The sequence below is a fragment of the Notolepis coatsorum genome (genome assembly GCF_963971535.1).
Source record: "Notolepis coatsorum genome assembly, chromosome: 12".
In the NCBI taxonomy this organism is placed as follows: domain Eukaryota; kingdom Metazoa; phylum Chordata; class Actinopteri; order Aulopiformes; family Paralepididae; genus Notolepis; species Notolepis coatsorum.
Window position 1 is genome coordinate 34,354,620 of NC_140176.1, and position 27,500 is coordinate 34,382,119.

Below are 27,500 nucleotides of genomic sequence, written 5' to 3' on the forward strand. Positions count from 1 at the left end.
TGATGTATTTTAATGTATTTATTTTAATGTATTTTAGTGTATTGTAACCTACTGATTCCTACTGTGTTTTAATTATTGTACTATGTCTTAATTATTGTAGTCCTCATGTCACCTGCCCCAGAGACTACAGTTGAAAATTAGCCAACCTGGCTTAACTGGCATATTTACAGTCAAATGTTCCTTAATATGCACTGTCTCTGTATTTTAAACCAATAAATACAAATACAAAATACAAATGGACCTTGTAGAAGTGGCGCAATCTCCCATTTACTTGGTTACTTGGTTACATTACTGAAAATATGGATAGGGCGGTTAACCCCTAATTGCTCCTGATGAGCAGGTTGGCACCTTGCATGGTTGCCTCCGCCGTCGGTGTGTCAATGTGTGAGTGAAATGTGAGGAACAAAAAAGTGCTTTGGATAAAAGTGCTATATAAATGCAGCCATTTACCATTTACTGCATACCTGCAGCTCAGCCTAGTTAGCCACAAGGACAAGTCAATGGGCCACTCTATAGTCTACCCATATAACTCTGCATGACAGCATGTACAATCATAAATAAATTATTTACCACCTATATTATATATATGTATATACATGCATATAATCCTTCTATATACCTACTTAAACACCTGCATATAACCTATATAACTATATGATAGCATGTACAATAATGCTGTATATACCATATATATATATATATATATATTTATTCTTAACGTATATCTATCTTCTGTTTGTATGTAACTGCATCTAATCCTTTTTACATATCTGTAGATACTATATCTATATCTGTACATATCCCTTACTGACTCTTACTGCTGGCCAGTATGACTTACTACCATAATATCTTTATACCTGTATCACTGTACATTAATATTACAACTCTGTACATACAGTACACCTAATTAGCACTATTATTCAGTAGTACTCATTTATATATTCTATATCCAGTTTAATCACCTGTACATTGTATATTGCTGTTGCACTTTACTGTTACATTTTGCACTCTGGTTGGATGCCAAACTTCTTTTTGTTTGTACTGTACTGCTGTCTGATGATGATTTGAATGTAATCTGCAGTCTGTGCACGCCCTGTAACACACGGTGAACCAGGTTTTATTTGGGGGTTGGTACAGACTGAAGCGGCCCATTCACATTAGTTTCCTTGCTAACCAGCCGAAGCTGCCGACATCCACTGTGTAGCATAGCATGGATGTGCTGAGAGAGTAGGGATCAGTGATGCCACAGATTACTTGTAATCTGATTACTGATTACTCCTTTAAAAAGTAATCTAGTTACTTTACTGATTACTTGATTATCAAAGTAACTTAGTTAATTTGAAAGTAACTAGGTTACGAAGTCGTCGTCGTCCTCCCTGCTGCTGCCACAACATAAGAATGACAACAGTTATTTTTTTTAAATAATGCTTTATTGAAAGTGCATAATGTCATAAATCATGATTGGCTGCTCAGACAGGTCATCGTGAGACGTCATCAGCCATCAGGCCATATAAGGTCACAGCTGTCCACTGCTCAGGCACTCTAGGACAGTGGTTCCCAAACGAAATAAAATAGAAAATGTATATAATATAATTTTAATTAAATTAAAATTGTAAAACCGTTGTGTTATATAAAACATGGTATTATAGTTTGTTATTCTCATGTGTGTGTGGCTGTGTGCGTGCGTGCGCGAGCGTCCCATCTCCGGTCTAGCTGACTGTACCCCTGGCTCTCTTATCATCAGCATTATGAGATAGTAACTAAATAGTAACGCACAGCCACTTGGAAAAGTAACTGTAATCAGATTACTGGCTTGTAAAAAGTAACAAGTTAGATTACTATTTACTGAAAAAAGTAATCAGATTAGAGTAACTAGTTACTTAGTAACTAGTTACTGGCATCACTGGTAGGGATGGTCACCGGTAATGTTTTCCCAGATCAAGAACTCGCATGAATTATTCTTCTAAAATAAATTGTTCAGATTCCTTTTATTGTCACATCGTTCGGTATCTTTTACAGCAAAAAATAGTGGAATTTGCTTTTTTGTGGTTCCTCGACCGTAGCAGCATCCTATAATAGAAAATAAAATAAAATAAAATAGCATAAAATAAAATGAGATAAAATAATAGCAATTAGAATGCATCTTAAAGCGCATGACAGCAGCCATAATGAAAGGAATCCCAACCTGTGCATGACATAAGAGCAAAATGGCTGCCGTTTCAACCTTTATTTAAACACGAGGGAGTACACAACTAAGATAGAATAACACAAAGATAAAACAAGTAGTCTAAATGGTAAATGGTGCATTTTATATAGCGCTTTTGTCCAAAGTGTTTTACCATTTTGTTCCTAAAAATGTTTTCTCACACATTCACTCACACATTCACACACCGACGGCGGAGGCAACCATGCAAGGAGCAGTTAGGGGTTAAGTGTCTTGCTCAAGGACACTTCGACAAGCTGCCTGGGAGAATAAGTAAATAAAAATACAAATATATGGTAACGGTTAATACCCTTAACTAACAATTGTTTACAAACAGTGAAATGGTCTCTGTAATTTCTCCTGTAGAATCACACAGCATTCCCCTACACTGAGCTCTACGTCACACACCGGCAGAGAGAGCTCTGACCCACGTAATGGTAAATATTTACTCACCTCTGAGTCCAAATCTCTTGAGAAAGAAAAAAAATGCAGCAATAGCTTTGAATCGTTGCAAATAATCACGTATGAAGCTCGCAGTCATATATTCACCAGAGAAGAAAGCAGATTATCTTTTCTGTGGAAGGAGCTGTTGTTTATTTCACAGTTGCTCTCATTGTCCTCCCTTCCGTTTCCATGGACACGGGTGACTAGACATGTCAGCACAGGCTCAAAAAGACATCGATGTACAATTAGTAGAGGATTATCGGCAAAGACGGGGAGGGATTAGGAAACCGCCAGCGCAATTAAAAGTTATTTGAGGACCACATGAGAGAGAGAGAGAAAGAATAATTTAATATCAATAGTAGTTGGTGAGAATGGACATTGAATCCCGCTTGAAACGACTGTTTAAAATCGTGAAGCAGCCAGAGCTGGGAGGCGTCACTGATGAGCGGCAGGTTTCATGGAGGATGTTAAACCTTATGGGCCGTTCAGTTTGGCGTCATTGATTCTCTGTCTAAGTGGAGAGGTTGAGTCTGCCAGGACAGCAGGGCTACTGTACCAAGGAGGGGCATCAGGGACTTCCAGCACTGAGAGTGTGTTTGTGTGTGTGTGTGTGTGTGTGTGTGTGTGTGTGTGTGTGTGTGTGTGTGTGTGTGTGTGTGTGTGTGTGTGTGTGTGTGTGTGGGTGTGGGTGTGGGTGTGGGTGTGGGGGTGGGTGGGTGGGTGGGTGTGGTTGGATGGTTATAGGCACTTGCTTCTTTTTGTGTGTGTGTTTGTGTGTGTCCATATCTGTGTGAATACATCTGATTAGCACTAATAGTCAGTGGTACTGATTTATATATGTTATACCTGTACATACATCTGTTCATCCCCGATAGTGATGGAAGTATTCACACAGTGAGCGCACGGTGATCGCTCCACGTGCGCTACACATGTTAGTGCAACGCGCACTCAGAACGCCACACAGGTCCTGTGCATGTAATGACGTTTAATACTGGCCGTGTCTGCGTCAGGTGTGTCAGTGCAGCGCATTTAACTTGCGGTGCGCGGCACGTAAACACCTGCGTGCCCACACGCCAAAGAATAGTTCAAGTTTCAAGTTTTGGTTTATTATGTACATTCTATTGAAATCCTTGGTTCTGTATGAGCCCCCTGAGATTGTGCTTCATACAGTAAAAGTAAAAGAATAAAGACCAAACACTATACAAAATATACAATACAAAACTAAAATGTACAAAATGCTAAATGCAAAAATTAGGTAGAGAGGTAGTGCAAATATTTTAGTAATAAATAGATCAAATATGGTGTAGTGTTTACCTTGCCTGACCACAGCAGTGCAAATAGGCAGTTGTTTGGGTGGCTGCTAGAGTCTTTTACAATTCTCTTTGCCTTGGCCCTGCAACGCCTGGTGTACATGGCCTGGAGAGTGGGAAACCATATAATTAGATGTGTTGTAAGACCAGATTTAATGTTAATACAGTGCAGTGCACGTTACTTGCGGTGTGTGTGTGTGTGTGTGTGTGTGTGTGTGTGTGTGTGTGTGTGTGTGTGTGTGTGTGTGTGTGTGTGTGTGTGTGTGTGTGTGTGTGTGTGTGTGTGTGTGTGTGTGTGTGTGTGTGTGTGTGTGTGTGTGTGTGTGTGTATGTATGTGTGTGCGTCTGCGTGTGAGAGAGAGACGGCCGGTGAGAGTGGCAGATGGATGTATTTTACTTGGTGTAAACCGGTGTCATGTTTACGAGACAAGCTCCAGGCTGAAGGGTGAAGGCTGACAGTCAGCGGTTCTGACAGACCGACCACGGACCACCTGTTCTAGGCTATTCCCCCTCTCATCCTGCCCCCCCCTCCCATCACTAATATCGCCCAGCTGGCCACACTGTCATCCAGGAAATGCTAACTGCTAAACGTGAAATGCTGCAGAACTCAAGAACTATTGGGAATGTCTGACCACTAAGTGTGTCTGACTCTCTAACCACCAAAACATGCACCGACTACAACGTATGACTATTATCATGCCAGTTAGGGCACCTTGTGTATATACTGTTTACTCTTACTCATAGTATATATTCAGATATATTTATTGTTACGTATAATATAACCGATATGGCATACAGACCCTGATCTGCACCTTTGTTTACACTGTTTATTTTTCTCATATTTATTATTCTCACACACACACACACCTACACACGCACGCACGCACGCACGCAACACACACACACACACACACACACACACAGTCACACACACTAGTTTGTGTGTGCGGGTGTGTGTCTGTGTGTTCAAATGCACACAGAAGTAATCAAAAGGATGCAAACAGTGCCACTCTCTCTGAAGTGTGTGTGTGTGTGGTGTGTGTGTGTGTGTGTGTGTGTGTGTGTGTGTGTGTGTGTGTGTGTGTGTGTGTGTGTGTGTGTGTGTGTGTGTGTGTGTGTGTGTGTGTGTGTGTGACTGTGTGTGTGTGACTGTGTGTGTGTGTGCGTTGCGTGCGTGCGTGCATGTGTGAGTGCGTGTGTAGGTGTGTGTGTGTGTGTGTGTGTGTGTGTGTGTGTGTGTGTGTGCATGTGTTTGTTTATGTGTACGTGTGTTCAAATGCACACAGAAGCAATGAAGGAAATGCAATACACTGGGGAGCAGGAACAGCTGATTTAAAGATACAGATACAGAAACAGCCTGTTGAGACAGAGAGGTATGGAGGCTGCTAGAATGAGAACAGGACTGAAACAGAGAGGTATGGAGGCTGCTAGAATGAGAACAGGACTGAAACAGAGGTATAGAGGCTGCTAGAATGAGAACAGGACTGAAACAGAGGTACAGAGGCTGCTAGAATGAGAACAGGACTGAAACAGAGAGGTATGGAGGCTGCTAGAATGAGAACAGGACTGAAACAGAGAGGTAGAGAGGCTGCTAGAATGAGAACAGGACTGAAACAGAGAGGTAGAGAGGCTGCTAGAATGAGAACAGGACTGAAACAGAGAGGTATAGAGGCTGCTAGAATAAGAACAGGACTGAAACAGAGTGGTATAGAGGCTGCTAGAATAAGAACAGGACTGAAACAGAGAGGTATAGAGGCTAGTAGAATGAGAACATGACTACAATAGAAAGGTATAGAGGCTGCTAGAATGAGAACAGGACTGAAACAGAGTGGTATAGAGGCTGCTAGAATGAGAACATGACTGAAACAGAGAGGTATATAGGCTGCTAGAATGAGAACAGGACTGAAACAGAGAGGTACAGAGGCTGCTAGAATGAGAACAGGACTGAAACAGAGAGGTATAGAGGCTGCTAGAATGAGAACAGGACTGAAACAGAGAGGTATAGAGGCTGCTAGAATGAGAACAGGACTGAAACAGAGAGGTATAGAGGCTGCTAGAATGAGAACAGGACTGAAACAGAGAGGTATAGAGGCTGCTAGAATGAGAACAGGACTGAAACAGAGAGGTATAGAGGCTGCTAGAATGAGAACAGGACTGAAACAGAGAGGTATAGAGGCTGGTAGAATGAGAACAGGACTGAAACAGATAGGTATAGAGGCTGCTAGAATGAGAACAGGACTGAAACAGAGAGGTATAGAGGCTGCTAGAATGAGAACAGGACTGAAACAGAGAGGTATAGAGGCTGCTAGAATGAGAACAGGACTGAAACAGAGAGGTATAGAGGCTGCTAGAATGAGAACAGGACTGAAACAGAGAGGTATAGAGGCTGCTAGAATGAGAACAGGACTGAAACAGAGAGGTATAGAGGCTGCTAGAATGAGAACAGGACTGAAACAGAGAGGTATAGAGGCTGCTAGAATGAGAACAGGACTGAAACAGAGAGGTATAGAGGCTGATAGAATGAGAACAGGACTGAAACAGAGAGGTATAGAGGCTGCTAGAATCAGAACAGGACTGAAACAGAGAGGTATAGAGGCTGCTAGAATGAGAACAGGACTGAAACAGAGAGGTATAGAGGCTGCTAGAATGAGAACAGGACTGAAACAGAGAGGTATAGAGGCTGCTAGAATGAGCAGCCTCTATACCTGGTTAGGGTTAGGGTTAGGAATAGGGGCGGGGGTTACAGTCACTCGATCAATTCATAGGAAACCCGACGAAAATGTGACATAGCCCGGAGAGAATGAGGTCACGGATGAACGATGATACGCGTCCCGTTCCATGTTACTCCACAGAAATCCTTCCTCTCAGCCTTTGTTTACAGAAACACCCCCCCCCCCCCCCCCCCCCCCAGACCGGCCGGGCTGTCACCGCCTTCTCTTTCAATGTAGATACCGGCTTAAAATATGAACGCCCATCCTGTCGGTATTAATGAACGGATTGTGTGTCAGCACGGACACCTCTTAGCCGCCGGGAGGATGAATTCTTCTCCCCGGCGGTGATGAATTCGCCGTCATTACCTGGGCGGCGCAGGCATCAATGAGAAGCCCAGCCTGCTGGCCTGCCCTCTGGAGCCAATTCCCTCCCCCGGCCCCCGCCCTCCTGATCCTATCTACCTGATCCATCGCCTTCATTTGGCTTCATGATGCCATCTGCAGACTAATCTCTCATCATTATCGGGGTTAGTTAGAAGACTCCCATAGAGGCCTCGGAGACAACACTTTGTGTATGTGTCTTCATCTGTATATGGTATGTAATGGTAAATGGTGCATTTATATAACAGCTTTTATTAGCTGTTTTTACCCATTCACTCACGCATTCACGGCGGAAGCGACCATGCAAGGTACCAACCTGCTCATCAGGAGCAGTTAGGGGTTAAGTGTCTTGCTCAAGGACACTTCTACACGCTGCACGGGAGGAGTGGGAATTTAACCGGGAACCTCCGGATTACCAGGCGACTGCTCTACCTCCTACCTCACCCCTAGGGAACAGCAGAGGAGGAACAGCATGGATTGTGCTGAGAAAGGAACTCCACCGATCGACAACATCATGGGTAAGAAAGAAATAGGGCTGGGGGTACGACTGCTCTACCTCCTGAGCCACTGTCGCCACCTGTATACAGACTACATTAGGAAGTCAATAGTATGCAAATTATATTTTGAGGGCCTCTACGTTCGATAGATAGATAGATAGATAGATAGATAGATAGATAGATAGATAGATAGATAGATAGATAGATAGATAGATAGATAGATAGATAGATAGATAGATAGATAGATAGATAGATAGATAGATAGATAGATAGATAGATAGATTAATGATTCAATAAAGAGAAACCCTTAAACGCCACATTGCCCCCCCCCCCCCCCCCCCCCCCTACTCCCCTGTTTCATGTCCATAAAAATGACAGGGCCAAGATCCAAAGCATGTCATTTCTAACCACATGGTGGAGGCAGCAGCACGGTGCGCAGAGCTTCTCTCTTTCTCTCATTAATGTTTCATGTCCCCTCCAGCCGAGCACCTACAGCCGGACGTGTCTTTGTTGTTTAAAGCTCAGGCATCAAAAAGCCTTCTCCTCGTGTTCACATACGCCGTGCACAAGTGGATCCCCCCACACTGCACCAATGGATCCCCCCACACTGCACCAGTGGATCCCCCCACACTGCACCTGTCCTGCGTCAGTGGATCCCCCCACACTGCACCAGTGGATCCCCCCACACTGCACCTGTCCTGCGCCAGTGGATCCCCCCACACTGCACCAGTGGATCCCCCCACACTGCACCTGTCCTGCGCCAGTGCTGTAAGACTGCAGGGCCGGCCTTAAGGTTCAGGGGGCCCGTTTCAAGATCAAATATGGGCCCTTAACAACGGAATGTGAGTGAGTGAATGTGTGTGTGAATATGTGAGTGAATGTGTGAGTGAATATGTGAGTGAATGTGTGAGTGGATGTGTGCTTGAATGTGTGAGTGAATGAAATGTGAATGTGAGGAATAAAAGTGTAAAGTGCTTGGGATAAAAGCTGTTATATAAATGCACCATTCAAGAGAATGTACAGTGGACCTTGGAAAAAATGTATTGTATTCACTCTCTCTGACTTAAATGTGTAACTGCTCTCAGGAAATCTCTCTCTCTCTCTCTCTCTCTCTCTCACACACACACAAACACACACACGCTGGCTAAACCAGTGATTCTCAAACGGTGGGGTGCAAGCAAATGGGGAGAGCCTGTGCACACAAGAGACGTTTTCTGCTTACTTTTCAACCCTAAAATCGTACAGCATAATGCATGTCATATACCGAATGAAACAGCAAACTCTGAGGTTTCTGAAGATATGATGCAATATATTATATCCTCACCGAGAATCACAATAGGAAGCCAATGAAAATATAATGTTTTAGGCAAATTTGCACATAAGGCAGGAAGCTACTGTAGCCACTGTGCCAAACTCACCACGACGCAGCTCAACTAGACCCTGGAGATTTACATGACTTGGTTGATGTCTTTCTTCTACAGGGTGAAAGATTTTGCCTGTAAACCTCTCTGTGTTGGTGATGTGCCTTTTCAAACGTTACCACCGCGCATCAGTCATCAATCCAGGGTGTGTTTGCCACATCAATCCGGGGCCCTGCTAGCGAGTGGGGCCTGTTTCAGTTGAAACGGGTGAAACACAGCTAAGGCCACCTATACGCGGGCCTGTGTAGCTGGACCGGTAGAACGAGGTTAGATGTTGGATCACCGGCGCTGAAAAACGCACGTGGGTTTAAAGTACCGGGGGGAAAGTACTTCCGTTCATTCACGATTATCCAAATAATTCCCGTCGGAGGTCTAACGCCGCGGCGGTGTAGCGGGCGCGTGGAGAAGCGGGGCTTGTGTGATGACAGTACATCTGTAGCGTCTCCTCCCACGGGTGCAGTCAGGGCACACGGATTAATAGGCCTGGCGAGGCACGCGCGTGCGTGCGCGGGACCATCTCCGTATCTCCTCGCCACAGAGGAGGGCGGGTTTGACGACACAGCTGTAGGTTACGGACGATCATCTGTCTGCCCCCTTATCTGAGAGACACGCGGGCCACGCCCACGCCATTCACCCGCCGTTTAAACCTCCCCTGATGGAGGCAGTAAACTCGGGGAGGGGGGGGGAGCTGATTCTCAGCGGAGCCGCGTAAAAGAAGGTCGAGACGCAGAAGGACAAAACCGCCCGAGCTGCAGACACACCGTGCGGGCGGGAAGGAGCGATGCGCTGCCAAGGACTCTTAAAAGTGAATAAAAATGTCACGGTTGTTTTATCAGCCTTGATCTCACGCCCGGAACGCGAGAGAAATGCGACGTTTGAATTGAGGTGAAATTGTTCAAAAGGAAATCGGTGTCTATCCTCTTGACTCGGTGGGCGCACTGTGATTAACACGAGTTTAGAGCCTCGGGATGTGTGTGAGATTGTGTGCAAAATAAGTCTGCATTGTTTTACACGACTGAATTTATACAGGACTGCATTTTTATAGCGCTTTTGTCCGAAAGCGCCTCACCCACACATTCACCTGTTCACCCACACATTCACCTGTTCACCCACACATTCACCTGTTCACCCACACATTCACCTGTTCACCCACACATTCACCTGTTCACCCACACATTCACCTGTTCACCCACACATTCACCTGTTCACCCACACATTCACCTGTTCACCCACACATTCACCTGTTCACCCACACATTCACCTGTTCACCCTCACATTCACGCACGGACGGAGGAGGCGACCATGCAAGGTGCCGACCTGCCCATTGGTATCCATAAACTTCAATCGGTTCGGATCCTTTGAATAAAATGAGAATGTAAACAAACACAGCGTCACGTTGAAATCACTGACTGCGCCCCGAGAGGAGTGGTTCGGCAATAAATAGTTCCGAGTATATTTGCTTAGAAAATGTAATTGTCGAATTCAATTATTTTTTATTTCTCCACGTGGTAAATACACAGGTCACAACATGTTTACAGGAACGTTTTGGAGTTGTATTTGGAGTGTATTTCGTGACTGTAGGGCACTGTAGGGAATGTCAGTGTAACTGAGGGGTACAATTCCCTGACTGTATTGATAAGTATGGTATCATTAAACCACTACCGCTTTATGTACTTTAATTACTGGCCATACAGTACATGATATATGAATATAATGAACACTTCCCACAATGAACCGGTTCTACACAAAGTTGTCTTTAAGTATTTATTGCAGCAAAAGGTACATAATACTTCTCGATATACTTTGAATGCACTTGTAAGGCAAAGGAATGTGCGTAGGCAAATCAACAATGAATGTCCATTCTCTGGTTACGCAGGAGGTAATTATACAACCTGAATCTTAGGGAATTATATCTATGGTACACTAGTAATATAGCGGGAGATACTGGAAGGGTCCCCCTGGTTGTAAGCCAGCAGGGGTAGAAGATCTGTCGGTAGTAGAGAGTCTGGTCAACGATGACTAAGGAGACTCCAGGTACAGGAGCCGGTGCAATAGCCTCTTGATCCACAGACGAATACAGCTGTTCTCCGTAGACTGTAGCTCCACAGTGAAGAAAGCTAGCCGGCCTCAGGCTCTCTGAGGCGCCGACTCGACTTGGCTCCTCGCGGGGTAAATCCAACACGTGCAGGCGTCGGCGATTCTCCGCTCCATAAATCACAGGACGAAAGCAAATATATTCCAGCCGCAAAGGGCTATGTAGTCGTCGGGTAGATTAATCCAGTGTACATGTCCACACGGTTCTCGTCTAGGTCTCCTCGGGTGAAAGCGCAATGAAAGCAGCCCAGCCTGGATAAGAACTCTAGCTAATACGAGGAAGCGTTGGCGATGCTGGTCACCGTAGAACTTTAGCCGCACGATACACTATACAAAAATAGACTATTACTGACTTAATAGGAATATGTCGCACTCGACGGTATAGCGCCAAACTCTGACAATTCAGTTATTAATTTGCACGCGGTCTCAATGCTCTATTCTGGGGCCAAACAGGCCATACTTCACCGCATGTTGTATCGTGGGTGAGGCTTCAACTTATTGGGTAACTCTTAGACTAAGCGCTTCTGTATTCACCTGCACCGTATTTATACGCACGGTGAACAAACTAGTGCCAATCTCATTTCTGTCGCGTATCCCTGGGCAAGGCCGGGCATGCACAGCCATGTCTTGACGGTGACTTTGAACCTGACTCCGGGAGCTGGTCCCTGGCGCCTGTGGACCGCTGTCCAATAGGAGAATGAAATATTATGGTCTGTAGTAGGCTAAAGGGATATTCCGTGTATATGTACAAGGAATATACAAGGGATATCAAACGATATACAAATACTATGCCATATATATCAATCAATAAATATATATATTCGGTTTAATCTGATCCTTTGTAACAGTCAGGGTACAAGTCTGACCCACTTCCAGTGATGAAGCTAAGCTACGCTAACGGAGCGGCTGTTCCCTAAGCCTAATGCACGCACAGAGGAGAAAAAAGTATGGATCTTCTTGTCTAACTCCAGGGTAGATGGCAAATAAGCAAATGTCCCAAAATGTTGGAGTTTTCCTTTAAGTGTCTTGCTCAAGGACACGTTGCCGGGAGAAGCTGGAATCAAACCGGGAACCTTCCAATTACCAGGTGGCCTCTCTACCTCCTGAGCCACTGTCGCTCCCACTTCGGTGAAATATAATTTTAAAGGAACACGCCGACATTATGGAAAATGTGCTTACTGTCTCCTCCAGAGCCAGACAAGTAGATAGATACTGATTTCCTCTGTTGAGGTGTTTTTGGCCAATGCCTAGGCTATGCTAGCTGATCCGTATCCACTTCCATTCATTTGTACAAAGCTAGACTAGCTTGCAGCCGGATAGCTTTCTACTGAATGCACAGAGAGGAAACTAAGATAAGATAAGATATTCCTTTAATATTGATCCCGTTGGGAAAATCCAGGCATCATACTGTAGCAGCATGGGGGAGGGGGGAGGTACAGGTAGCCTACTGTACATGGTAATAGTAGAAGACATGATACAGGTCATAAAATTATAGTACAATAGAAAAGTAAAAATGAAAATAGGCAGTGTAAACAATATAACAGTATAATTAACTCTGAGTATGCGCATATGAGCAAGTAAGCAGTGTAAATCAAGGTGCAGATGAGGGTCTGTATGACTTATCAGTTATATTTGCATTACAATAAATATACCGGTAGTGACAATAGACACTATAATCTAAATATATACTATGAGTAAGTAAGTATACAGTATACACAGGTGCAGTATGCATAAGGTACATATGGCTTGATATACTTCATACGTTATACGTTGTCCGTTTAAACTTTAGGTAGTCTGTTTAGGTAGTCCATTTAGGTGGTAGTCAGACACACTCAGTGATCAGACATTCCTAGTAGTTGAATGTCTGGCAGCAGTCCCTGCCCACTGTTGTCGAGCCTGATGGTCACTGGTATTAAGGACTGGCCGAGGCGGTTAGTTGAGTGTCGGGGGTGTATGAGTCTGTGACTGAACATGCTTCTCATCGTGACTAGCTCATCATAGAGGGGATGGGAGGGATTCTCCAGGATAGCAGCCAGCTTCCTTCTCATCCCCCTCTCTATGCCACCACCTCTAGTCTGACCAACTCGACTCCCACCACGGAGCTAGCCTTCCTCACCAGCTTGTCTAGTTTGTTGGTGTCCCTTGAGTTGATGTAGCCCCCCCAGCATGCCACAGCATAGTAGAGGATGCTGGCCACTACAGACTGGTAGAACGACTGCAGCAGTCTATTGCACACGTTGAAGGACCTCCGCAGGAAGAACAGCCTGCTCTGTCCCTTCCTGTAAAGGGCCCCTGTGTTGCCCGACCAGTCTAGTAATTGTTTAGGTATACCCCAAGGAACTTATATGTCTCCACTACCTCCACCTCATCCCCTCCGATGGTGATGGGAGTGGGGGGGGGGGCTCTTCTTGCCCCTCCGGAAGTCCACCTTCAGCTCCTTGGTCTTGCTGATGTTGAGTTGGTGGTGGTTGCTGTCGCTCCACCCCATTGTCGTCGGTGATGTAGCTTACGATGGAGGAGTCGTCAGAGAACTTCTGCAGGTGGCACTCGCTCGAGTTGTGGCAGAAGTCGGAGGTGTAGCGGGATGAAAGGAAAGGTGACGGCACAGTTCCTTGGGGGGCACCGGTGTTGCTCACCAGCATGTCAGACTGACTGTCCTGTAGTCTGACATACTGTGGTTAGTGACGTAGTCCGTGCTCCAGCTGCATCACTGTGAGCTTCTCCGCTAGCAGTGAAGGCTGGATTGTGTCTGGTATCTATCTTCTTCGTCTGACTCTAGAGAAGATGGTAAAGCTCATTTAAAGTCCATGCACAACCTATGCAGAATGTCTACCAAGGTTTGCCGTCTCATTTTAGTCCACGTCGATCCTTGTGGATCCCCTCCATGGGTGCTAAATCTAGATGATATGAAAGGGCCTTCCTCTATACCAATATCGTTTATGTTCTATATACTGTAGCATTAAGAGACATCTATGCTTTCAGAATAGTATATGACAGGGGCGACAGTGGCTCAGGAGGTAGAGCAGTCGTCTGGTCATCCGGAGGTTCCTCGTTCGACACTTAACTCCTAACTGCTCCCGATGAGCAGGTTGGCAACTTGCAGGGTTGCCTCCGCCGTTGGTGTGTGAATGTGTGAGTGAATGGGTCAAATGTGAGGAACAAATTGTAAAGTGCTTTGGATAAAAGCTGCTATATAAGCTGCTATATAAATGCACCATTTACTCAACGTACCTGTTGAGTAACACATCTCTGGCTCTTAGGGGTGTCTGGAACGTACAAATCCATTGCAACGCTGCAGCGTGACGGACGGAGGAACCTTACACCGCATCTCGTGACCAGGCCGACAAACCGGTGGAATACGGCACGTTCTTAACCCTTTCACTGCCGCACTGCCAAACGGTTAACCCTTTCACTGCCACACGACAGCAGGTTAACCGTCGGTAGTGTGATAGTAAAGGGTTAACCTTCTGTCGTGTGGCAGTGAAAGGGTTAAGTAGAGAGAATTGTATCAACACCCACACGAGACCTTGGAGGAGTCGGCTGAGTAGTTTTTTTTCCCCCTCCTCTCCGTTCACGTCGGAGCCGCGCTGACATCGCAGGGTCCATTAGCTCGCTCCATCTGCGCCGTTCATCTTCAACTGTTAAAAAGCGTCACATTTGCCTGTCACGCCTCAGGAGCGGCCCGGTCATTAACCGTAATGACGGTGAGTGCTGTGTGTGCGGCCGACCATAACCGGGGCCACCGTAATTGGGGGGGGGGGGGGGGGGGCGTTGGGTGGATGGGGATCCGCACACCGGCAGTCAGGAAGTGTTAGATTCACCGGGAGAAGCTGTGGAAAAAAGGGGGCCATTATAAAAGTGAGTTTGACGTTTTCATCCGCCGAGGTTTGGGCTGAGACATGTCTCGGGGGTTTGAGAGCTTAACGATGGCCAGTGTGACGGAACCAGAGAGGTTAATTATGAGCGGGTGTTCGTTATTCCAATAGAGCTGTCGAAAATCTCAAACGGGTCGCGGTGAGAAGGTACAAGTTTTACCAGCTGTCATGTTTTCCGGGAAAGGGTTGCTCTGAAACTTGTCTCCCGTTATCTGACTTTGAGGAGGTTCTAGGCTTTGTGGGGGGAAATAAACCCTTAATAGTTGGGTCATCTGTGGCACTTCCGTGACCGTGGAGAGCGAAGGTCCGTTTCTCAATGGATTTGTCATCTAGGAGGGTTAATAAACTAATTTAGCCGGGGTGTATTTTTCTTTAAAGGCAGGGACATTTTTTGTACTTGAAAAAGACCGGAAGGTTCGAAACGTATCTGCTGCTATTATTTGTCACAATTAAAACACATTGGAGCATCAAAAGTGAGTTGCGAGCCCCGCTTTGTTTTATGTATTACTGTTTTTACAGTTTGGCTCAGCACCAAGGAACAGAGGATTATTATTATTATGCGTTAATTATTTTTTCTGAACCTTTAAAGGTCATAACACAAAAAGAATGAAACGATCTATCCCTCCATCAGTAATTATGAACCTACTGTACACAGTATGGTTTGACTGCAAAACAATAGTTTGATATTTGATATAGTTTGATATCCATACCAAATTAAAGTTAACATTTTTGTACCTCACTGTTTGCATTTTGTACTTTAGGTTGTACTTTAGTTTGTATATTGTGTATTGTGTATTTTGTATAGTGTTTGGACTTTATTATTTTACTTCTTTACTGTATGAAGCCCATTCTCAGGGGGCTCATACATAAGCAAGCATTTCACTGTAATGTACTTTATACGTGACAAATAAAACAAAACTTGAACTTGATATTCACTGGTAGGCTAATACGGGGGCGGGGGGTGGGGGGGGTTAGGTTCAATAGTGGAACTTTCACTCCCCAGGTCTATAGGACAACCTTCTCGTCCCAAAGGTTTTTCAGCATTCGAATTTGAAAGAAAATCCACTTCCTCAATCGATTGAACCGAGGTGATTGAACCTCTGCCTTTACCCGTGTCATTATTGGATATGTGTGTGGAGTGAGTTTGTACAGGCTGCCGATCTTATTACATTACAAGACCTTTTCTTATACTGCTGTACCGGACTCGCTGATAAGGAGAACAAGACTAATGTATGTCTCTCTCTTTCTCTCTCTCTCTCTCTCTCTCTCTCTCTCTCTCTCTCTCTCTCTCTCTCTCTCTCTCTCTCTCATCTCTCTCTCTCTCTCTCTCTCTCTCTTCTCTCTCTCTCTCTCTCTCTCTCTCTCTCTCTCTCTCTCTCTCTCTCTCTCTCTCTCTCTCTTTCTCTCTTTGTCTCTTACAATTAATTATCTCACGACCAGACCGAGGTTCAAGCTACCTTGCTTTCTCTCTCACTCAATCTCTCTCAATTACTAATGTAAACAAGCCTTTATTTCTTGCGTTCCCTCTCTCCATCCTCTGCCACGTCCACCTGTTACACTATCTTGCTCTCTTAATCTTGTTTATGTTTCTCTCTCTCGCTGTCATTCCTTCCCTCCTTCCTTCGCTCCTTCCTTCCTTCCTTCCTTCCTTCCTTCCTTCCTTCCTTCCTTCCTTCCTTCCTTCCTTCCTTCCTTCCTTCCTTCCTTCCTTCCTTCCTTCCTTCCTTCCTTCCTTCCTTCCTTCCTTCCTTCCTTCCTTCCTTCCTGCCTTCCTTCCATCATTCCTCCCTACGCCGCACAGATCTACCTGCGGTTCCCTGGGACTATGAGATGGCCAACTCCAACGAGTGCAAGCGTAACTTCGTGGCCGTCTACGACGGTGGCAGGTACGACCTTTTGATGTTTATAACTCTCCTGCTCTCCTGCTCCTATTATGTTATCCTCTCCTCCTCCTATATGTTATCATCTCCTCTCATCTCATATCCTCTCCTCTCCTCCTCCTACATAATCTCCTCTCCTCCTTATGTTCTCCTCTCCTCTCTCCTCTCCTCTCCCCTCTCCTCTCCTCTCCTCCTCTCTCCTCTCCTCCTATATGTTCTCCTCTCCTCTCTCCTCCTCTCTCATCCCCTCCCCTCCTCTCCTGTGACAATATTGTCACAAGGAAAGATGAAATTACATACCTGGGTTCCATCCTAGAGGCAAATCTTTCCTGTGACAAAATGGCATCCAATGTAATCAAAAAAGTCAACCAACGAACTAGATTCTTGTACCCCGGATATCCTCTCTGTAAACAAGAATACCCTGAAGACTCTGGCAGGAGCAATCATTCAAGGGTACTACAGTACGACTATGCTTGCACCTCATGGTACCAAAGCACCTCAAAGGCACTAAAAACAAGATTACCGTATATCCTCTAATATTGGACGGGTCTTGTATTTACCTCAGCTGCAAATAGCACCAAGCCTTTATTAGAGAGAGGCTTATATAAGAGGCAGGCCTTAATTTCATTCTATTTTCTAAATATGTACATTGTCTGTCTACATTTATTTAGACTAACATTATTTAAATATTGAGTGCAACACAGTAATTGTGAAACTGTGGTGGATTAACGTAATTCACACACTGAAGTTGGAACTGTCTATAGGTTGCAGGGTCCGCACGGACAATTTAGCGTGTGGTACCTTCTCGACTCTACCTGAGTCGAATCGATTTGATAACATGCAGTGCGGCAATAGCTTTATCTAACGCTATCATAGCCATCATAATCTGTAATGTCAACTGGACAACGCCATATACTAACGTTTGCAAACAAAGCCAACGTCATCCAGCCGACACCACAGATCTAGCTATGACAACGTTAGCTAACGCCAACGAAGTGAGAGTAGGGAAACGTTAATGTAGTCAAGAGTCTAGCGGGAACGGTAGAGAGAGGCAGCACTTCATTTGCATTGGCAAGAGTTTATCTCATTCTATATCACGGCACGAAAAATAAAAAAATATTTTGCAACCTTGTATTGGAAGCCCGGCCTGTATTTGTATGCATGTATCAAACCCCCCGTCCATTATAAGAGGTCCATCCTCTATTTGATGCCCTCCACTATTAGAGGATTTACGGTACAAACATCACAAACAAACTGGTCAGATTACTGCTTGACCTTACTCCTAAAACCCACCTCACCCCTGCCAACTTGACTACCTAGGATGACTTAGAGTAGACGACAGCAACTTGCAATGGGCCTGGTCTACAAGATACACTACACCACTCAGGTACCCATGTACATGTCGAAATACTTCCCAAAGGTCAGTGAATACCACGCCTACAACACCAGAGGGAGTTCCACAAATCATGTTAAACCCAGATTCGGCTCAAACAAGGGACTAAACACGTTTAGCAATTATGCCCACATCAATGTGAACGCCCTACCCAAAGCTGTAAAGGAATGTGAATCACTACCCACTTACAAAACCACTCTCAAAGAGCACCTACGGGAGACTGCAATTTCGAAACTGGCCCCCTCCAATGTCCTAACCCAACCCCCTCCAATGTACAGTAAATGTCCTAACCCAATAATACATGAGACGTGACCCTCTTCTTGGAACCATGTATAGTTTTGTCGATATTCCAATGTACAGTTTTACTTGTACAGTTGTACAGTTTCCCCACCCCACCCCGCCTACCCACACCCCCCCCCCCCCCCCCCCCCCCCCCCCAACCCAGATTCGGCACAAACAAGGGACTAAACACGTTTCGCAATTATGCCACAATAATGTGGAACGCCCTACCCACAGCCTTAAAGGAATTTGAATCCCTAGACACATTCAAAACCGCTCTCAAATAGCACCTACCGTAAATGTCCAAACCCCCCCTCCCACCCACCCACCCCCTCCTTATGGACAGTATCCTCCCCACCGTATGTATACATTTTCTCCCACCCACCCACCCCCTCCTAATGTACAGTCTCCTCCTCATCATATGTATATATTATATGTTAGGATCTCTGGGTAACAGTGCTGTATATTTGCATATCGTATATGTCCACAAATATAACAGTACTATATTCTTGTATGTCATGTATGTCCCTATGTCATAAATGTCATGATGTCATGTATGTTGTGTATGTCATAAATGTCATTATGAATTGAAAATGGGGGAACCCTGATGTAAACAAGACAAACGTCTTTCTCTGGTCTGCATCCCCTTAACAATTGTGTGTATTGAGCCGTGTACTGTATTGTACCCATTCTGCAATCTGTTAAATAAAGTTTTCATTCATTCATTCATTCACTCCTCTCTCCTCTCCTCTCCTCTCAGTTCGGTGGAGGACCTGAAGAAGAAGTTCTGCTCCACGGTGGCCAACGACGTGATGCTCGTCTCCACTCTGGGTGTGATCCGCATGTGGGCAGACGAGGCGAGTCGCAAGAGCCGCTTCCGCATCCTGTTCACCACCTACCAAGAACGTGAGGCTCCAGCCACATAGACACATACACAACTACATCCTGTTCTCCAGCCTAGCAGCCACACTGACACATACACAACTACATGAGGCTCCAGCCACATAGACACATACACAACTACATCCTGTTCTCCAGCCTAGCAGCCACACTGACACATACACAACACTCCTGTTCTCCAGCCTAGCAGCCACACTGACACATACACAACTACATCCTGTTCTCCAGCCTAGCAGCCACGCTGACACTACACAACTACATCCTGTTCTCCAGCCTAGCAGCCACGCAGACACAACACAACTACATCCTGTTCTCCAGCCTAGCAGCCACACGGACACATACACAACTACATCCTGTTCTCCAGCCTAGCAGCCACACTGACACATACACAACTACATCCTGTTCTCCAGCCTAGCAGCCACACTGACACATACTGTACACAACTACATCCTGTTCTCCAGCCTAGCAGCCACACGGACACATACACAACTACATCCTGTTCTCCAGCCTAGCAGCCACGCTGACACACACTATTTCTCTCTCTCTATATATATATATATATATTAGCTCTCTCTCTACCCTAGCTCTCTCTCCCTATCCTAACTCTCTCTATCCAATCTCTCTCTCTCTCTCTCTCCCCTCTCTCTCTCTCTCTCTCTCTCTCTATCTCCCCCCTCCCGCTCTCTCTATCCCCCCCCCTCTCTCTCACACACAAATTGCTGTTATTGCTCAAAGAAAACGCTATGGCCAGAGTTCCTCGATGTATCTTAGACAATACTCCACTCAACCCACATGTTGAAGAAAGAGAAGAGAGAGAGAGAGAGAGAGAGAGAGAGAGAGAGAGAGAGAGAGAGAGAGAGAGAGAGAGAGAGAGAGAGAGAGAGAGAGAGGAGGAGAGGACTGGAGGAAGGGGGGGGGGGTTTAAGAGTGCTGACTGTGCAAGTTAACTCTCTGCCTCCACGCTCCCGGGTTCAAGAAGCTTGTCATGTATCTGTTTATTGCAACATGACCCGCACAGCGAACGCTACTGATTGGCCCACATTAACATCACTCACCTCACTCCTCCTCGGCAGACCAACCATGGCACATAACGACAAGTCTAGTTTAGTGGTGGCCATTATGTGGTGGCCTGGTGGATCATCAGTGACCAGGTTACTGCCTGCCCTAGAAAGGTGCCTTCAGAGGTTCCCATCTCATTTTATGACCGTTTAAACGGCAGCCAGGGAGCGGGTGTGTCGGTTTTCATTAGGGTGAATATTGCCAGGGACTAATATGATTATAGCCGTTAGACATTCATTATTAAAAAAGAAAAAATTTGTCCGGAACAGAAGCACACTATCTCGGAGATTGCGGGAAAATTTACTTGCTTTTTTAAGGTGTAACTCCATATTCAGATTTATTTATTGTCACATCATTCTGTACCTTTTACAGCAAAGATTGTGAAATTCGCTTCGTTATGGTTCCTCGACCATAGCAGCATCCAATATAATATCAATTTAATTAAATTAAATAACATAAAATAAATAAAATAAGATATATGCATAAACCTATGGGTTCTCCACCTGACAGCTTTTTTTAAGATAAGATAATATATTCTTTATTGATGCCCTTGGGGAGGTCATAGGGTAGTAGTAGAAAGACTATTACTATTAATTACAGGCAATACAATTTTATCTGAATAGTATACACAAGGTGCAGTATACACTAAGTATCCTAACTGGCATGATATACGTCACATGTTGTAGTCTGTGAAGGTTTTATTTGGGTTATATTAATAAGGGTGGGGGTAATAGGGTAATAGGAGAAAGACATAAATATAGGCAATAAAATGTTATGCAGGTGCAATGAGAGTCTGTATGCCCTATCGTATATTATGACTATGTTACAATAATATCGGCAATACAAAGTTTTATCTGAATATACTATGAGTAACAGTAAACAGTATACACAAGGTGCAGTATACACAAGGTACCCTAACTGGCATGATATACATCATTCATTGTAGTCCGTGCAGGTTTTATTTGGTGTTATAATAATAATTACTGAGGCGAAAGAACGCCATTTATGTTATTAATCAGCATTCAAAAACCTATTATAACTATTATTAGCTATAGCTATGATGCGTGGACCGTGTAACATATGCTATAGGTCGGTAACCCATAGCCCTGAAATTCAGGGGTGAAAAACAAGGTTGCAGCCTATATTTACAGTATATAAAACAGGATTGCTCGCCTGCAATTATTTCACATTAGTGACGTTTAGCGATGAGGCATGAAACCAATCCTGGATCGGATTTCTTGGGAAAAGGTTTACGGAACCCTGGAATATTACTCCCAAGTTGGCAAAGTTTTCCCAACATATATTAAAATAATTGCTCGCAGAGCAGCAATGTGGTTGGGATATATTGGATACGTTTCAGGAGCGTTGAACCAGGGCAGCACACAGAAGACAGGTGACTGGAGTATAAATGACAGGAAGGAAATGCTCGGTAATTCCTTCCTATGTGATATAGCTAGTGTAGCATTACATGTATAATTACATGTATAGCCTAAAGCCTAGGAATCTCAGTGCCCATTTCTTCATGTGAGCCATAATCCAGCTTCCCGGGATGGCCTGGATGAATTCCTGCACCCAAAATCTGTATAAAAAATTCTTAATCCTTTGATTAATTTTGGATGTTAACAAGGGTTTAGGTTTGGTTTCAACTTTGGGGGGACATTTTAATCGGGGGGTCTGGTCCTCCCCCAGGAAATGTTGAGCTTTGAATACTTCCTTTCCTGCATTCTGGTCTTCTTTTGGGCACCAATTTGTACAATTTCTGTAACGGAAAAGACAACATTCAGGGACCCGCTGACACAAATATAATGGAATATAATGCAGTAAGGCTCTGAAATTGTTGGTTGATACTGTATATAGTTACAGGTAAGAAAGATATATAAATGTTTGACCTCTTTTGGGGAGGGGGTTGGCTTTCATATTAACTATATTTTTTGAGGGGGACAAATCTTCCTCTTCTCAATATTGAGGAGACTGCAACCGGATACGCCTATGGATATTAATTAGGTGTGACTAGCCGTTTGTAGCTGGTTTAAAAAGTCAGTCAAATGAATGTAGGATCTCAAAAAGTGTTAACAAACAGAGATTGACCCAAAGTCACATTCCGTGGTGCGTGGTGCCTGGCTGCAAGGAACATCAGATGGTACGTTCAACAATTCTTTGTTGTAGGCGAAATCCATCAAAACAAGTCATTTGGTGTCATTATATGTAATGATGAATACTTGATATCCCCGACGTAGTTGGTATTAAAAATAGAATATGTAATGGCTGTCAGAAATTATAATGATCAGGAGACATTTTCTAATGTACGATATTACAAGTATGGATCCATATAAGAATACAAAAATAATAGTCAAAAGATAGTTAGTTCTAGATCAAGATTAAGCATGAAAAAGGAGGAAGGAGTGAGTGAGATGAGGAAAGGAAGAGTGTTAGTGACAAGGGAGACCGTCTCTCTCTCCACTAGTCTCCTTACACAAAGAAAAGAGCGGTAACACATCATTACATTTAGGGATGCATATGTCAACAAGATGTTTAACATTCTTTGACATTTACCGGTAAGATAAGATACAATTTTATTTTATTTCTTTGTCCCGTTTCCCTGTTACCCTTTGAGAGGCCCTTTTCTTCTCTCACCAGGCCATCATTGTAAATTCTTAATTCTCCTGGTTAAATAAAGGTTAAATAAAAATACATTTAATAAATAAACCCAAATAACCGTGCTAGCTAGGTGAGAGTACACTGCAGGGTTTCAGCCACAGTGGCTCTGTACTATGTACTATGTACTATGTACTATGCACTAACACTAGTATAGAGAAACCCAGGAACTCTTCTGGCAAACAGTTTAGTATGCAAGAGCTTCTGGGCTCAGTTGAAGGGATTAAAACGCTCAAGGGGGTCGTTCCTATCTACACAGTACAGCCAGTACATTCTCATAATTATACCCTACCATTAGAGGCAGAACCTCCACCTGCTTTCTACCCCAGAAGACACACTGCTTCTACCTCACTTGAGATTCAGTGGTAGGTGGAACACTTTACTTCAACTTATAACTTACAACTCACTTCTGCCACTAAGTGGAAATAGTGAATGGGCTCAGTAACCTTGTTAAATGAGGAGCCTGTAGGTGGCGCTATACACATGTGAACAACGGGGACAGGAAACTTAAAAGTGCAGATTCTATCCATCTCTATTGGGGAAGACTCTTTGTGAATGCCATGTGGGTCCACTGGTCTACTGGTCTATATACTGTACTGTTCTCAAGTTTCAAGTTTCAAGTTTTGTTTTATTTGTAACATATAAGATACATGTACATTACAGTGAAATACTTGGTTTTGTATGAGCCTTGGTTCTGAGATTGTAAGTCATACAGTAAAAATAATAAAGACCAAACACAATATACAAAATATACAATATACAGTACAAGTACAAAATAATATATACAATATACAGTACAAGTACAAAATGCAACAAAAATGCAGAAATGAGGTAGAGATGTAGTGCAAATATTTTTGTTATAAATAGATCAAATATGGTGTAGTGTTAAAAAGTGTTTAAAGTGTCTAAAGTGAATGTTAACCTCTTAAGGTTCGGTCAAAAATGTGTCTGTTTTTATAAAAAAAAATTACAATTGCATACCCAAATTTGCGATTTATTATACTTTATACTTATAGCACATGCATGAGTCTGGTCTCTTTTGAAGTAAGTATGTTTCTTACACAATAAAGTAAAAACACTTTGAGTGCTAATGAAATAGCTTAATAGAGTAACAGAGGTTTGAACACACTGAATGAAGTAAAGGTTTTGTGTACTCACATTTCTTTTTACTGGCTGCCAGATGCCTCTTACCTCTTAAGCATACCCCACATTTTGCATAAAACGCCTGACGATTGCATACCCAAAGTAATTTGTGATTTATTATACTTTATACTTATAGCACATGAGTCTGGTCTCTTTTGAAAGGTAACATTCTGAAATTTCTGAAGAAAAATCCCTTTGAGTGCTAATGTAATAGAGAAACACACTGAAATAAAATATTTGCTGCTTACTTTTGTGTTGACTTGTTGCCAGATACCTTTTTTTAAGTTCCAGCTGAGAGGTAGGAGCTGGAAAACATAATGGTTCCATAGCCATAGTTGATCAAAATCCCACGGAAAATGAATGTTTTACAAAGATTTTTGTAATGTGTGTACTAGTAAGAATTCGGCATGATTATCCAAAATGGCCGTCCGCTGCCATTCATTTCGATGCTCTAGTCCAGGGGTGGCCAACCAGTCAGAGACTAAGAGCCACAAAAAAATGACTGTGGTACCACAAAGAGCCACACCATATACCAGTGTTTCTCAACCTTTTTTTTCAGTCACGGCACCCTTCATGTGTTTATAGGTCTCACCCTCTGGCCTCTGAAGTTGCTAATGTCTTTTTTATTTGGGCCTCACAGGGTTAAAAGTACCCTGTGAGACCCACGGTTGCAAAATTACAAAATCACTTTTAGCCATTTAAAAGAATAATGTTTATTTAAAAAATGTTAAAGGGGAACTATTTTACTATTTCTTTCACTATTTGGGCACTTTTACACAATTCCTGTGAGTCTATGGAACACCTAGGTTTTTTTCAAAAAAAATGCATTGTTTTGTATTTCTAATCAAGTACTAAAAACCGCATTTTTCTACCTCAAGATCTTAAGCCGTTTTGAGGCTGGGCTCCAACCACTGTGTGGCCTGGTGCCAACTGCCACATCAACTGCCACATATATTATGCAGCTGAGAAATCTCTGACATCACAGATATGCACATTTTCAGATGACTCAGTTCAGTGAGGGTGAATATTGTGAGAGGAGAATTGGAAGAATTCGCCAATATGAGAATTAGAGACATATATCCTATTAATATAAGTCCACATAGCTAAGAAACAATGGTAAACACTGAAAAAAGCCATTTATAAGATAGTTCCCCTTTAATAATAATAATAATAATGATGACTTGGATTTATATAGCGCTCTTCATGAGACCCAGAGCGCTTCACAGAGTCCATTATTCGTTCATACACAGTCATACCGGTGGTGGTAAGCTACAATTGCAGCCAGAGCTGCCCTGAGGCAGACTCACGGAAGCGTGGCGAATAATCATCGCCTACGGCCCCTCCGACCACCACCAACATTCATTCACATGAATACACATTCATACGAGGCAAGTAGGTTAAGTGTCTTGCCCAAGGACACAACGGCAGTGGGATGGACATGGGCTTGAGCGGGATTCGAACCACCAACGCTTCGATCATTGGACGCCCCGCTCTACCCCTGAGCCACGCCGCCCCACTTTAAGCACATGTATAGTCAATTGGTCCTGTTGTTCAGCCTCACAATGCTATTTGATAGTAAATGTGTTTATATGTCCCACCCTCTGGCCTCTGAAGTTGCTAATTTCTTTTTAATTTGGGCCTCACAGGGTTAACCTCTTAAGCCCGAGATATACAGTAAAAGTGTATATTTTCAGCATTATGTTTGTTTACCAATTATTTTAACTATTAGTGAAATATAAGATTATAGAAATCTCAGGGCATTGAGTCGGAAACCGGCGCATATTGACAGGAGGAAGTGGCACAGCCAAAAGTGAGTGTAGTCTTTTGAAGGAAGAGACTCAGGGCTTTCAAATTTCGAAAAACTACCCTACCCAGCTTACACCAGCCCCTGTCAATCATCTGACTTCTGGATTTACTTTTTAATTTCTCTTATTTTTTGGGATTATCTCCCACAAACCTGAACGTTATTGCCATAAAACAGAACGCAGTTAGTTTCTCTACCTTTCTGTGAACGTCTTGCAAAAAACGGTGTTGCAATATGATGAAAAATGGTGGAGAAATTTACATTATAAAAAAGATGGCAGAATTCAGTACTGTATCTACAAAACCTTCTGTTTAATCATCTTCCCTTTATTCATTTGCTTAGATTTTTCAGGTCTGGTAAATTTTAGCATGGTGTTATTTACAGTCAAAGATACATTTTTTTTTAAATAGAATTGATATTCTCCTTTGGTTCATTACAATTTACTCAAGCCTAGTAACAGACACACTATTTCTGACACTGATCCATATATGTCCCTAGATTCAGATACCAAGAACATGCAAATGGACCATCTAAAAAAAAATTGGAAATGTTTATTCTACGTCCTTATGGAATGAGTGACATAAAAAAAAAAAAAAAAAAAAAAAAATGTATGGATGGAAGAGCCGCACATTGACGGGCAAAGAGCCGCATGCGGCTCGCGAGCCGCGGGTTGGCCACCCCTGCTCTAGTCACAACAATGGACTTCTTCGCCTTCTTGTGTCTCCTTCCCCCACTCCCAGCGCCCGTCTCGGATCGCTTTCGGAGCAGACGCTCCTTGGCTACAAAAGTGGTCAATCATTTTCACCATCAGCGGTGACTGGTCAATCGAAAGGCGGCAAATTCAACTTTCCAACAATGTATTGGTTGATCGGCGAAAACATAGCCCAGAGCCGACAGACGAGAGCAAAGTGCCACGACGTGCGCGCGAGTGCGTGACAGCCCGATGTCGGGCCGTCCGATGCTGAAGAGGATAAAGGATCACTTGACACAGTTACATCTTCGGCCAGCTTGCAGGAGCTCAGCAGGCTCGCCGCAACCTTCGCAACCACTTTGACGTCCGAGTACGAATCAGGCACGAGGCTAATGTAGTTGTATTTTCTTTTCTCGTTGGCAACATTGCTTACTTACTTACTTACACATCCCCATTACGCCGGCTGGCGCATAGGGCAGCAACAACGTTTCTCCACTTGTTGGCAACATAGCCTATGAAAAAAGACCAAAACCAACAATGCATTTCTTCTACTCTCATTACTCTTCCCGCTCTCTTCCACCCTCAGGGCCTCTCAGCCAGGAAGCCATACGTTCCCATTGTTTGCTACAGTCATTAGATACAGCTCACACACACACACCGTTTTAAACGTCGTCATGTATTATCGTGAAGACCAGGGGCGCTGTAGTCATCGTTATTACAAAATGCTCTAAAAGGCAACAGACTCTGTCGACCAATGAGT

The 27,500-nt window shown here is 43.8% G+C and overlaps 1 protein-coding gene across 1 annotated transcript in view; it reads left to right on the plus strand.

Moving 5' to 3' along the window:
• The window catches only part of LOC311237735 (neuropilin and tolloid-like protein 1), a 265,853-nt gene that overhangs the window by 153,201 nt on the left and 85,152 nt on the right, over window positions 1-27,500 (plus strand). The window contains 3 exon segments of the mRNA XM_084325710.1: window positions 16,738-16,752; window positions 16,755-16,822; window positions 19,249-19,394. Of these exon segments, the coding sequence (XP_084181836.1) occupies window positions 16,738-16,752; window positions 16,755-16,822; window positions 19,249-19,394 (229 nt within the window).